Source organism: Pleuronectes platessa, chromosome 10 (assembly GCF_947347685.1).
Source record: "Pleuronectes platessa chromosome 10, fPlePla1.1, whole genome shotgun sequence".
In the NCBI taxonomy this organism is placed as follows: Eukaryota; Metazoa; Chordata; class Actinopteri; order Pleuronectiformes; family Pleuronectidae; genus Pleuronectes; species Pleuronectes platessa.
The window spans coordinates 9,897,597-9,910,647 of NC_070635.1; the positions used below are offsets into that span (position 1 = coordinate 9,897,597).

At 46.1% G+C, this 13,051-nt stretch overlaps 2 protein-coding genes across 2 annotated transcripts; both read left to right on the forward strand.

The window, feature by feature from the left end:
* The first annotated feature begins 1,064 nt into the window (after nucleotides 1-1,064).
* znf628 (zinc finger protein 628) lies at nucleotides 1,065-9,200 on the forward strand. Its single transcript, XM_053433153.1, has 9 exons — nucleotides 1,065-1,202; nucleotides 1,628-2,176; nucleotides 3,057-3,129; nucleotides 3,220-4,146; nucleotides 4,857-5,027; nucleotides 5,128-5,461; nucleotides 5,741-5,895; nucleotides 6,440-6,682; nucleotides 6,795-9,200. Exons 2-9 carry the CDS (start codon nucleotides 1,791-1,793, stop codon nucleotides 8,820-8,822), a joined length of 4,317 nt encoding a protein of 1,438 aa, XP_053289128.1. The 5' UTR covers nucleotides 1,065-1,202; nucleotides 1,628-1,790; the 3' UTR covers nucleotides 8,823-9,200.
* Nucleotides 9,201-10,232: 1,032 nt separating this feature from the next.
* nat14 (N-acetyltransferase 14 (GCN5-related, putative)) lies at nucleotides 10,233-13,009 on the forward strand. The gene is made up of 4 exons (XM_053432884.1): nucleotides 10,233-10,356; nucleotides 10,806-10,960; nucleotides 11,283-11,588; nucleotides 11,692-13,009. Exons 2-4 carry the CDS (start codon nucleotides 10,880-10,882, stop codon nucleotides 12,151-12,153), a joined length of 849 nt encoding a protein of 282 aa, XP_053288859.1. The 5' UTR covers nucleotides 10,233-10,356; nucleotides 10,806-10,879; the 3' UTR covers nucleotides 12,154-13,009.
* The last annotated feature ends 42 nt before the right edge of the window (nucleotides 13,010-13,051 follow it).

Below are 13,051 nucleotides of genomic sequence, written 5' to 3' on the forward strand. Positions count from 1 at the left end.
TAAGCTAGTGGTGGGATGCACCAAATTATATCATATTCACTTTCTGCCTCATAGGGCTTAATAAGGTGCGACATCCTCTGCCCTTAATCCTCGAAAAGATAGAGGAAAACTACCCCAAAAAACTTTAGCAGTGGAAAAAAAGAGAGAGTCACAGAAAATTAGAACGTGGTGAAAATTTACTTTTCATTTATTTTCTGTTATTTTTTTTTTTATTTTTTTTTTAGATAATCAAAAAAATATATATATATATATATTTACCTCATACGCAAAAGTGAACTGCGCACATCCTGCGAGGAAGGGAACTGCGCATTTCCTGCACAGAAGCTAAGTGCTTTGGATTCTAATGAAGTAAAAGTCAGCTGAAAACATAGAAATACTAGTTTACCTTGTTACTGCACTTAAGTACATTTTCCATGTCTCTTTACTTAGGTAGATTTATTTTATTTTACTCCACTACATATGGCAATATCTGTATTTAACTTTACTGCAGCTTAACAAAGCCTCAGCTACATGTTCATACTGTTTTAATTGTTTTAAGTTATCAATAATAAGAGATGGTTGGGGGGGGGGGGGGGGGGGGTTACTGGTTACCATACCTGCAATAATGATGTGGTTCTGGAATTTTCAGTCAACAAGTTATTTTACTCTTAATATTTTAAGTATATTTAAACGCAAGTAATTATTCACTTTTACTAGAGTAGAAAAAATACAATTTCGTCTATTCATTTGTACTTTTACCATAAATTATGTAAAATGTCAATACTTCCATCACCACATGTATAAACCTTGATAGGTGGAACTAAAAGGCAGACACTACGTTACCCAGAAGTCTGTGCGCTGGACTCATCGTGTAATGGACACAACGCAAAATGATCTCGTCTTACAAATTATTCCTGAGGCTCCCAAAGTGTTTATAGATCATCTAAAATCGCTTTGCGTAAATTTCATGGGGTGAAAATAGTTTTGGAAATTCATTGTGAAAACGTCAATCTGTCTGTTGGAAGCTGCGGACCAATGGGAGCGTCGCATCTATTGGAGCGTGCGGCCAATCGGCGTCCCCGTTCTTAGGAGGCGGCATCGGGCGGAGAGCTGCTGTTAGTCTGCGCCGTGTTTATTGTTAAGGTTGTGTGGATCAGCACTGCGGAACCAGCTCGTCTCCACAACATCAACAATGTCGCTTCTGGACGAGCTGGAGAAACGAGGTGAGCGGAGCCGCGGCCCGAACCCATGCACGTTCTCACCCGAGTTCCACACGAAGCCATTCCGCATCGACGGCGGCTACATTAGCTTTTAAACACAGGCCGGGGACCGGTTGTGTTCACGCTGTTAAATGTTCTATTTGGGGTTGTTGCTTTGTTGCTCGCACAGCTAACTGTAAACACTTGGATGTGTGGGAGCTTAATGTGTAGCTTAGCTTTAGCCTCTGTGTTTTTGTTGCTAGCAAGCACTGCACTGCGGGGACGGGCAGAAAGAGACTGACAGCCAGAGGAGAGACAGCAGGGAGGGAGGGAGGGAGGGGGAGCTGGTTTCATGGTGTATGATGGAGGCAGGGGGAGGAATTTAAAGGGGACACGCTCACAAGGAGTCACCAAGTTCTTGTGTTTGTTTCCATCTCTCTCCATGTCAGACCTCCCCTGAGCTGCCTACTTGGGATGACAGCTGCTGTGTCCAGGGAAGGAGTTCATCGAAACACCCGGAAGAAAACATGAAAGCAGGACAAGTGGAAGGAGGAGACGCCATGACTGCGCTCCACAAGTGATCCCTCGCCACTCTTTCTCTGGAACACCCTCATGGCTGACTCGGTGGCCTTAGTGGTCCCATCAGAACTGCTGCCACCTCAGTCCGCCGCCTCGCTCTCTCCCTTCCCGTCCCTGCTCGGCTCAGGAGAGGACGGCGAGGACGAGCAGGAGAGAGACGAGCTCGAGGAAGGGGACAAGGAGGTCATGGAGGGCGGAGAAGAGGTGGTCCTGGACATGGTCACGTCGTCTGTGTCGGACACAGCCCTGCAGCCCAAGCAGTCGGAGCATCCCTTTCAGTGTCTGGACTGTGGCAAGAGCTTCAGGTGGTCGTCCAGGCTGACTCACCACCAGCGGAGCCACAACAATGAGAGACCCTACCGTTGTAACCTCTGTCCCAAGGCCTTCAAGGGCTCCTCCGCTCTGCTCTACCACCAACGGTATAGCTTCACAAAACTCAATCAATCAATCACATTTTATTTGCATAGCCCATATTCACAAATCACAGTTAGTCTCAAGGGCTTAAGAAAAGTCCTCAGAGAGAGACACATATGAGGGGACGGATGAAGTGTAATAGACACTGCGGGAAATGGAATAAGAGTATTTACAACATTGATTAGAAGAAACAGTTTGTAACATAATGGAGTAAGTGTCTTATGATCAGGTACCTCCCCCACAATTGGATGCCGCCATGATCAACTATCCATCATCATGATCCACCACCAGCTGTCTGATCGGCAATACTGCGACTTGCTGTTGCAGTACTTGTGTATTGACAAAAATAGCTTTTTACCAAACACACATTTGAATTTTTTTTTTTTTTACTAAAGTGTCCTGTATGGGAGCAGCCTCATCGAAGGAGCATTTGTAACACACATTAACGTGTAGATACAGTGTGTGTGGAATCTTTTAAGCCGCCATCATTTGGCCAAAGGCTCATGAACTATAAATAGTGTATAGGAGTGATACTATCTAGTGTGTAGCCTTGTTGGCTCCATTTTCCAGACACAGCACTTCTGTATTTGAAGGTTCTCAAACATAAGTGAAGTGAATGGGATGGGGATGGAACATTGGCAAGGCAGAAGTCGAATGTGAGCCTCAGCCTTTCCGCGTAATCTGTCCAATTTCCGTTTAACAGGAAACTGTGGGTAGAAGATTAATATCTAAAATCCATATTACATTTCTTTTTGCAGCTACTGTATAAAAGTATATTTCAGTAGAAATTATTGCCATTTATTTGTATCTTCATTATGTGTCACACATTTAATAATTGTACATAATCATTAGTAATGTCCTTAAATAGTTATTTTTCTTCTGCAGGTCTCACTCAGGGGAGAAGCCTTACAAATGTCAGGACTGTGGTAAAGCCTTCAAACGCTCCTCTCTGCTCCAGGTGAACTGTCAAACTTAAGTCATGTTACACACAAAGAAAGACTTAACTTTTGAGAGGGATTTTTACATCTCTGTCTCTGTCTTTCTCCAGGTCCATCAGAGTGTCCACACTGGAGTTCGTACCTTCTTGTGCCCCTATTGCCCACTGACTTTTAAGTGGAGTTCTCACTACCAGTATCACCTGCGCCAGCACACTGGAGAATGCCCATATCCCTGTGACACTTGCCCCAAGGCCTTCAAGAACTCAAGCAGTCTGCGGCGTCACAAGAACGTCCATCTTGGTCTCAAGCCTTACACCTGCTCAGTGTGTAACAAATCCTTCACTCAGTCCACCAACCTAAGGCAGCACATGAGGATACACACAGGCGAGAGGCCGTACGTCTGTGGGGAGTGCGGACGCAGCTTCACACATTCATCGAACCTGGCTCTGCACAAGAACTCTCACGCACACCTCAACGCAGGAGGGAAGGAGGGAAAGAGAGGAGAGGATGCAAGGAAGGCAAATATGGAGGTGGTGGTAGGGGCAGAGGAAATGGCGTCATCCATGTTGACGGACATGGTGGGGTTTGTGAGCCAGGAAGGAACGGATGGGGTGGGGGTGGGGATGGAAGAAGTGTTCCTGTCAACCACCTCATCCAGCCAGAATCCAACTCTGCTCCGCCAGCTCACCCTGACCTCCTCTGGGGAGGAGATCTGTTCATCCAGGGCCATTGGGACGGAGGTTCACCTGAGCACTGACACCGGGGCCAGTGTCCTGATTTACAGCTGTGGGAGCTGCCACCACAACTTTGGGACACAAACGGACCTGGAAGAGCATCAAGTCATCCATATGGCTCAAGGGGAGCACTGTGGAGAGGGTGGGCCTGGGGGAGGGATGGAGGTTGGGGATGGGCTTGTTGGAGCTGGACACCTGCTGGCTGACTTTGAGGAGGTGGTGGAGACTACCACAGTGGTGGAAAATGGACACGCAACAGAGGTGCTGCTTGGACTGACAGAGGTCACAGATAACAGCAATACAGTAAGTGAAGTGGGATCAAATGGATGAATGCAGGAAGAGAAAAATAAGACAATTTAACTTTTAATAAAGGGAAACAATGAAATGACTTGCAGTATCTAGACAGGGAATCAGGCCACCGGGGGTTTAATGTCACCTGGTTTCAGACCTATGTGTGGGACCCATTGATGGCTGTTTATCCTGCTTATGTATTTGTCATGAATTTAGCCACCAAGCATTATTCATGAAAAATACAGACAGAAACATGGGAACAGCTGTGGATGAGATCAAAACACATAAACGAATTCTAAGTTGATGGACCTATTATCAGCCATCGTGAACATAAAATCAGGAAAGGTATCTGGCCAAAGTGTGAATTGGAAAAGAGTGACACAGAGTGAATACACACATCCTTCTATATAATATCTTAATTCATATAAAACTAGAGGGGGGGGGGCCTGGAGAATGCATAGCTCCGCCAAGGCTGACTCTTTATCTTGCAATGTTAAAGGAAGTGATGGATCCCCCATTTATCTGGATCCACTTCATAATATAAAGGGTTATTTTTTGGGTCACTCCGCACCCCTGGGGAGAAATTGGTTCAATATTCTTTGCATAATTCAGCGAAACAACTAGCAAACCTTGGTGCTGTTAAAAATCTGTTCTCTTCAATGAGTGAGTTTAAGCTGCAGAAATGTTTCTGATATGTTTTACTTCCTTTGGCTTGTTGTCAGAATGTGGGCACCACCCAGGCCCAGTTTGACCTGCTGCAGAGCTTCACCGAGGTGACTCAGAGCTCTGAGACCGTTCAGCCAGAGGACAGAACCACATGGGCAGGGCTGTCATGTGGCTACTGCAATAAGACATTCAAGACCACTGGAGGCCTCAATAGACACGTTTCACTGGTGAGAAGGACTTGTAATTACTCGACCAGTATCGCTGTTGTGCAGATTATCCGTCCTCACAATAATCTCTATCTTCTGTGTGCCTTTTTTGTTTGTCCAGATGCACGCACTTTCATCACAGTCCCGCTCGCAGTTCAGCTGCTCCGCCTGCGACCGCTCCTTTCCCCTTCTCTCCTCACTCCTCACCCACCAGCACTCGCACACCCCTGAGCAGCGTCTCCTGGCTGAGGCAGAAGCGGAGATCGTGTGCCCTGCGTCCCTTTCCCTGTCCATCCCTCTGCCTTCCTCTCCCAGCCAAGCTGACAAGCACCAGGAGGGCCCGAGGGAGATCCACGTGGACATCATTACCATCGGTGAGGAGCATGAAGAACAGCCAGCTAAACCAGCCAAAGCCACCAAGAAGACAGGAGTCAGCAAGAGCACTCCTGCTGGAGGTAAAGGCATTTTGACAACAGAACAGACACAAACTGCATTTTGACATGAAGGCAATGGAGATTCATATTTAATACTTTCCATCTGTACTGGTAACTCTATCAATGATAGACCATCCACACTAAATTCAGAATCAGAGTGCATGAAACATTTCTGGCAAGGAGGGAAGTTGATCTGTCTTTGTCCTTAAGATAGGTTAACACGTAAGAGGTTACTTTTTACTGTGATAATTACTACACTGGTTTTCACAAATGTGTCACTGTTCCCACACGGTTCTTCAGAGAGGCCATACCGCTGTTCAGAGTGCGGAAAAGCCTTCAAAGGTTCATCTGGGCTAAAGTACCACATGAGGGATCACACTGGGGAAAGGCCCTACCGCTGCACTGACTGCGGAAAGAGCTTCAAAAGGTCGTCACTGCTTTCAATCCATCAGAGGGTAAGACTCAGTCTCACACAAGCTTAAGTTCCAAGTGAGAGATCCATGATTTGGGAGCTGACCTTCATGATTTAGTCATAGTGGAACTCCATGTTTCTCCACTTTACTGGGGTTGTGGCTCTCGAGTGTCGTACACACCCCTGCAGATGAATGAAGTCTACAAAAGACAAATCCAAACAGCAATAAAAAAGAAAACTCCGCAATTACAGCACTCTTGTGGCCGTATTTTAATGTCCCCTTGCAGGCTGCCACTCATGGGCTGCATTTAGTTCCTATTGGAAGAAACTGAACTGAAGGGTTTTTCTGTTTCAAAGCATTCTTTGTGATTTGTGCTCATTAGAAAACACACACACAAAATCACTCATATCAACAAATGATAAAGTAACCCCACCATAGATTTGCTGCAGATATGTCGGATATGTGCTGTGATTATAACTTAGAATCTTGAATTATTTAAAGTTTGTCTTTCCTTGTGAACACTGAAATATTCGTACATAATTCCAAATATAAAACAAAAAACAAATGTCCTTTACACTTTACCCAGGTCCACACCGGTGTGCGGGCGTTCCAGTGCCCTCACTGCCCTCTCACTTTCAAATGGAGCTCTCACTACCAGTACCATTTGCGGCAGCACACTGGTGAGAGGCCATATGTGTGTAAGGAGTGCGGCAAGTCCTTCAAGAACACCAGCTGTCTGCGTCGACACAGTCAGATGCACACTGGACTGCGGCCTCATATCTGCTCCATCTGCTCAAAGTCCTTCTCCCAAACATCAAACCTCAAACAGGTCAGTGCAGCCTCTAAAGATGCATCTGTCTGTATGGAAGAGATTTGTCTTATCTTACAAACTGTTCTTTTAATATCTCTTCCTTCTTCTCTTGTTATTTCTCTGAGAGCAGCATGAACGCACCCATTCCGGGGAGAGACCCTTCCAGTGCACACACTGCAATAAAAGCTTTACACACTCCTCCAACCTTCAGCTGCACCTTCGCACACACTCCTCACGCAAGGACTTCAAATGCCCCTACTGCTCCAAAGAGTTTGTCATGCACTCCTACTTGCAGAGGCACATCCGCACCCATGGCAGCACCGTTCCCCTGCCCTGCCCTGGTGGTGGAGGTCAGGACGGTGTGGCTGTGAATGCCAGTGTTGGAGGAGTAACCACCACCACAACCCTGCTCAACCCCATCACCCTGGAAGCCTCAGGAAACAATAGCAGCTTGATTGTGTCCCAGCCAGCACTTAATATCCCCCCCAACACCTCCCAGCACTACTTCATGATTCAGACAGTCAGTGGCCTGCAGCTCATTCCTCTGTCATCCCCTGCACCTCCACCCCCTCCTCCTCCGCCACCACCTCCGTCCCAGACCCAAAACTTCCTCCTCCTGCAGTGCCCCTCCAATAATGGCAGCCAGTCCAGCTTGATTCTTGTTCCCACAACAAACAACCCTCCACCAGCTCCGGAGCCTCAGACTCTGCCTGTACTCCAGACAATCCAAGCACTCCAGCCCGTCCTAAACCAAACACAGACTCAGATACCCCATTATCCAACTGTATCGCAGCAACAGCAGCAGACCAGGATCATAATCACCAACAACAATAACAATGCAAACACTCCTGTTGCCACGCCAACGCACACCCTGTCGACGAACTCCCTGCTCACTAAGCCCATATTAGGGAAAAGCACACGGACAGCACGGAGCAGACGGGGACGCAAACCAAAAGTTATTCTTCAGAAGACTGAGACGGCTCCTGTCAGTCAAACTACAGGTGGAGCTTTGTCAGCAACAAACTGTAGCGTGACACAAAGTTTCACACAGACATCAGCTGCCAACACTAGTACAGAGACTTCATCGTCTGTAGCCACTGTCTCCTTGTCAACATCTTGCACTACAATCTCAACATTTCCATCCTCCACCTCTGTCGTCCACACCTCAGGGCCCCCATCAGCTGTTACTGTGGTTACACCAGCCACCACATTAGCCACAGCATCAGTTTCTTCTCCCATCCCAGCCACGCTGGAACAGAAACCTCATACCACTGTTGGGCAAATGAGGACAAGGCAGACCGTGACAGGGAAGCAGTTTGTGCTGTGTTTTGATAATGAAGAACAGGCAAAGGAGGGGCTGAGCATTGAGGAGGGTGGGGAGTCTTACGTGTTACAGTTTGAAGGGGACGCATCAACTGAGGCAGTCGATGGGGGAATGGGTGGAGAGGGAAAGTCTCTTGTGCTTCAGTTTAAGACAGATGGGCAAGGTGATGAAGAAAAGGGGGAGGATAAGGGAGGGATGATGTCACTTCTGCACAACTGGGGTGGAGAAAAGCAGGGTGCGAGACACACAGGAGAGGGGAGCAGCCAGGGAGAGTCTTATGTCCTTCACTTTCACACCGAGGCACAGGACAGTGGTTCCAGTGGCACTTACAGCCAAGGGCAAGAAAACAGCCTGCAGCTTTCCTGCACACAAACCCAAGGTCTGGTGCCCCTCGACGGGCAGGACATGGTGTTTGAACTCGGGGGTGAGACCAAAATGGAGCAGGAAAGTGAGGAGGGTATGCAGATGATAGCCCTGATCGAAGGTGAAGGGGGAATGATGGGGGAGGATGGGGCCGGTTGCAATGATTCAAGCGGTAGGGTTACTGAAGATGGAGCGGCCATGGAAGGTATATTCCAGCTGGAAAATGGGGAGGAAATTGTCATCATCGAGGTCAGCACCAGTAGCTTGAGGGAAGGGAGAATCGAGAGAGGACGGGACGGGGACGTCTCACAAAGCTGTGAGGTCAAATATGAGGCCGCGGCTGACGAGGCAAATGAAAATTCTATGAAGGAACACAACTCCGCAGCCAGCACAGAAGGACAAGCACCCGCCGATGACGCAATGAGAAATGGACCTATACCTAGTTCTGAAGAGATGCAGTTCTCTGACTAAAACCAGTTTGCATGTTGTGTGAATGTGTGTGTGTGTGTGTGCGTGCATGGGTGCGTTAATAAATGCCTGGCTTGTTTGTGAGCTCAGCGTGTTAGCACTTTAGTCAGTTTGAGTTCTCATGGAACTGAGAGGAGAACATGCAATGAGATGAGTACTCTGTTGTAATACCATGGTGCCACATATTAGAAATGTTATACATTCAAATAGGCTGTTCATGGTCCTCAGAATATTCCCCCCAAATATTAGTTTGAATGATACTGTCTTTGGCAGTTTGTTTATTAAGTCAGTAACTTTGTGAATACATGTTGTAAATGGCCTTTTCTTCTCAACCCTTAATAACTAATACTAAGTAATTATGAATAAATTTGTTTTGTCGTACCTCTTTGTCATGAGCCTTTTTTTTCAGGTATTAGTTTTAGTTTATTACTTCCGCTAAGGAGGTTATGTTTCCATCTGTTTGTGATTTTGGAGGATTACACAGAAACTTGGTGGATGGATGGGAAATAGCTCGGGGGAATAACTTGTTTCATTTTGATTTCGTTCTTTCTTCATTACTTTGATTTCTCAGAGAATAATTCCTGCATCCTGATGATAAAACCTAATATTTAGGAGGTTAGAGTTGATCAGTCTGTACATTTTGATGCAGGACCAAATGTAAATCTGGATCTAGTGGATTTAAAATATCTTCATTGGGGGGGGGGGGGGGGTACTCTTTTTCTCCAGCTGTTGTATGACAACAAATGGGCCTCGAGGCCTGCTACTATCTTCAATGACAAGCTAAGATAATGGAAATGCAATGCGGCAAAACATGAACTGTTTTAACAGATAATACAAGATAAACCAAATTTAACCCACAGAATATCCAAATGAATATGGAGGATTTTGATGTGTTTCCATATCTGCCAGTCACTTGAGAATAATTCATGGGTCTTGAGGAGGAAAAAATCTGGCAGGTTGAGGTGGTTTGGATGGATGAGTGAAAATGTTGGATTTACTGGACTTAAAGTAATTTCATGGGGGGGGGGGGGCGTCGTGATTTCCCAGCTGTTACATGGTAACAAACAGAAACATGCAACTACCACCACTGAGAAGAGATACAATCATAAAGTAAAGGCATAAATGAGTTTGACATATCTTTCACTGATTCAGATGAATATTGAGATCAATAAGTATTATTTCGAAATAATTCATACTCCAACAAAAATCAGGCATATATACATAAGAATTATCTATTTGTGTGTGTGTAGTACCATCATAATCCACCGTAGTTGGAGCGCTATTGGCGATTCACTTGGGGTTTCCGCCGTACGGATTGTACGTACGCAAATGGCGTAGATCGACACACTGAAGATGTGTAACGTGACCACAAATCTGAGTACATTTGTTTTCAGAATCCCTTTCTACGCAAGAAACGACTCAGTGGTCATTTCACCGAAAGGTGCTGAAGCTGCACGGACACAACCACCGACACACCGACTCGCACAGTTTGGATTCACCATCTCCCAGCGCATTGTCAGCTGGGTTAACGCAGGAGGTAAGAGGGGCCAGGGGCGTTTTCAGCGTAGAAACGAGGGGTGCACGTGTGTCAGGGGGTCGCAGCGGGTCGGGATCACCTTACAAGGATCGGAACCAGGTCGTTAGCTTTCGACTTTAGCTCTGGTGATCGTGAGGATGGGAATACATTGTTGTGCATTGTGCAAACACAGAAGCGGAGCGACACATGCATGCAACAAATCCTCCATAATCCCCTTCTGTCTGTGTTGTCTTGTGGCCGGTGTGGGTCTGATGCCTCTGCACATTACTACTGACTCACTGGATGTGGAGTCCACTGCATTGCATAATAAGATTTGCCAATGTTGTAGAAACACTGGCATCACAGTGTCACGTTATCTGCAGGATCAAACATCCCAGAGCTGTATTCTATACGTATAAATAGAAACAATGGCATCCTCTCGTCCATTCACTGTTCTCCTGTGTTTGTAGGTTCCCTGTGCACACGGTGTGGATGTTGGCGTTTGCACCTCACTGTGTGTAGAGGACCACAGGCCGGTCTCAACATGGTGAGGCTGGAGATGGATAAGATGACGATGAGGAGGATGAAGGAGGACGACATTGAGACGATCAAGGCCCTCATCAAGGTCCGTACAGATCATGCTTTTGGGAAACGTTAATTTCACCTGAATTGATTGGAAATTAACATTTGTCCCTTTGGGGCTTTGTGTACGGTGGCTGAAAGAGCTCAAATTAAGAAAACACAGGCAAATAGAAAAAACACGCGCAAATTAAGAAAACAACTTCATCACCTTGAAGACACATGCTGCAAAAAGTCACACAAATTAAGAAAACGTCAACGGAAATGTTTTCAAGGGGAAATATAAAACTGGTGGAAGCTGTTTGTAGTTCAACGCTTTGTGTTTTTATGTATTTCACTTTTTAACCTGCGTCGATTTGTCTTTGCAGGAGGGCTGCGAGGGCACAGAGAACCGCCTCATCCTCCACGTCCTCACTCGTCCGCTCTGCCTCTTCATCTTGGCCATTTTCTCCTCAATCCTGCGCTGCATCGTCCACTCCTTCATCCTGGCCCTGGCTATTCCCGTCTTCCTGCTAATTATCTTTCTCAAAATCAGCATGCCGCGGTCCACAGGGGTTCTGGGCAGCAGCCGCCCCTCCTGGGACTACGTGGGCAGCAGCTACCGGGGGGTTCAGGACGAGACGCTGCAGAATCCCTATTGCAGGACCAGCGGCAAAACAACACTGACAAAAAAGGTGAGTGTGCTGGTTTGCCGGGAATGTTCTTTTTTTATGTTTAAGGTCATGGTTAATTGTTGTGAGCATTTGTTGCAGCCTTATAATAAAATGTCTTCTTCAGCCAAGATCCAGAATCGGTACCAAAGACAAGGACAAGGAGAAGGAAAAGGACAAGGAGGTGTCAACAGAGAAGATCACCCCAGAGCGGGAGAAGGCAGCAGGACAGGTCTGGGTGGCGGACTGCGATGGGGAGATCCTGGGCTGCATCTTCCGGGAGAGTGAGACGCGACCGGGCATCAGGAGGATCTGCAGGGTGGTGACAGGCTGCTGGTACCGCAAGGAGGGCCTGGGTCGGATGCTCGTCCACAGTCTGGAGCAGAGAGAGAGGGCGGCCGGGGCGCACAGAGTCTATGCACATGTCCCCTACCCCTCTCAGCTGGGGGAGGTGTTCTTCAAGAAACTGGGTTATCACCAGCTCGGGCAGGGGGCTGATGAGGAAGACGAGGAGGAGATGAAGCTGGAGAAGCCGGAGAGAGGCTTTATGGGATACCCCCTCACGAAGGTGTTTTACAAAGACCTGTGATTGAGTGGTGATTGACTCATGAAGTGAAAAGAGAGGCCATGGGCGCAAGCTGTGGATCTCTGCTGTGTCATGTGTGGAATTTTGTGTAAGTTAATAATTTATTGAGTATCTTTGTTATATATGCCCGTATTTATTTAATGTTTGTGTTGCTGTTCCTATTTGTGCGTTTGTTTCAACTATATTTGACTTGTTTTTGTTTTCATCATAGAAAGCACAATTTGTCCATTTTAACAAAACAAATTATTATTTAAGAATTCAAAGATGACATGATGCCTCAGGTCTGCTGTTCTCCATCATGAAGTGAAGTATTTATGTAAAATGTCGGCAAAATGTTTTATCGTCAAACTCATGGTCAATTGGTTTGCGGGGCGAACAGAATTGCACCTGTTTCTTTGTGTGTGAAACCTGACAGATGTGTAGGAGGATGCACTGTAACTGTAAAGGAAGTGTGTGTGGTTTTTAGGAACCTGCAGAATCTGTCTATGGCTGCCGCTGCTCTCCCTCATGTACAGTGTATGACTCTGCAAAAACAGCTCTTCCTCTCTTTCATTGAGATTCTCTTTGTTATATTTTATCATTATTTTATTACCAGGAATATCAGTGACTGAGAATTTCAGATTCTGCATTCATTCATGCTGATCATGGTAGTATATGAGTCAGCCATTGAGAAAATATTTAACTGCTGAAACATTTGAATAACCGATTGGGTTTGAAATTTCATTTATCATATTTATTTCCATTATATTATTTGTCAAAATAAGAGATGTTTTAAGGTTCTCTCATGAATGTGTTTTTTTATATCACTGTAAACTTTATGGTTGGACGTGTTTCACACAGAATAAACAATCTTAAGGAATCATTTCGGACTCTTCTGATAGATATTAAACTAACTGATTAA

Bases quoted from the DNA above. Each gene is read 5' to 3' on its own strand.
- znf628 (XM_053433153.1), top strand. From the start codon at position 1,791: ATGGCTGACTCGGTGGCCTTAGTGGTCCCATCAGAACTGCTGCCACCT. The intron at 3,130-3,219 runs GTGAACTGTCAA...GTCTTTCTCCAG, and splicing joins AACGCTCCTCTCTGCTCCAG to GTCCATCAGAGTGTCCACAC. The intron at 5,028-5,127 runs GTGAGAAGGACT...TTGTTTGTCCAG, and splicing joins TCAATAGACACGTTTCACTG to ATGCACGCACTTTCATCACA.
- nat14 (XM_053432884.1), top strand. From the start codon at position 10,880: ATGGTGAGGCTGGAGATGGATAAGATGACGATGAGGAGGATGAAGGAG. The intron at 10,961-11,282 runs GTCCGTACAGAT...TTGTCTTTGCAG, and splicing joins CGATCAAGGCCCTCATCAAG to GAGGGCTGCGAGGGCACAGA. The intron at 11,589-11,691 runs GTGAGTGTGCTG...TGTCTTCTTCAG, and splicing joins AAACAACACTGACAAAAAAG to CCAAGATCCAGAATCGGTAC.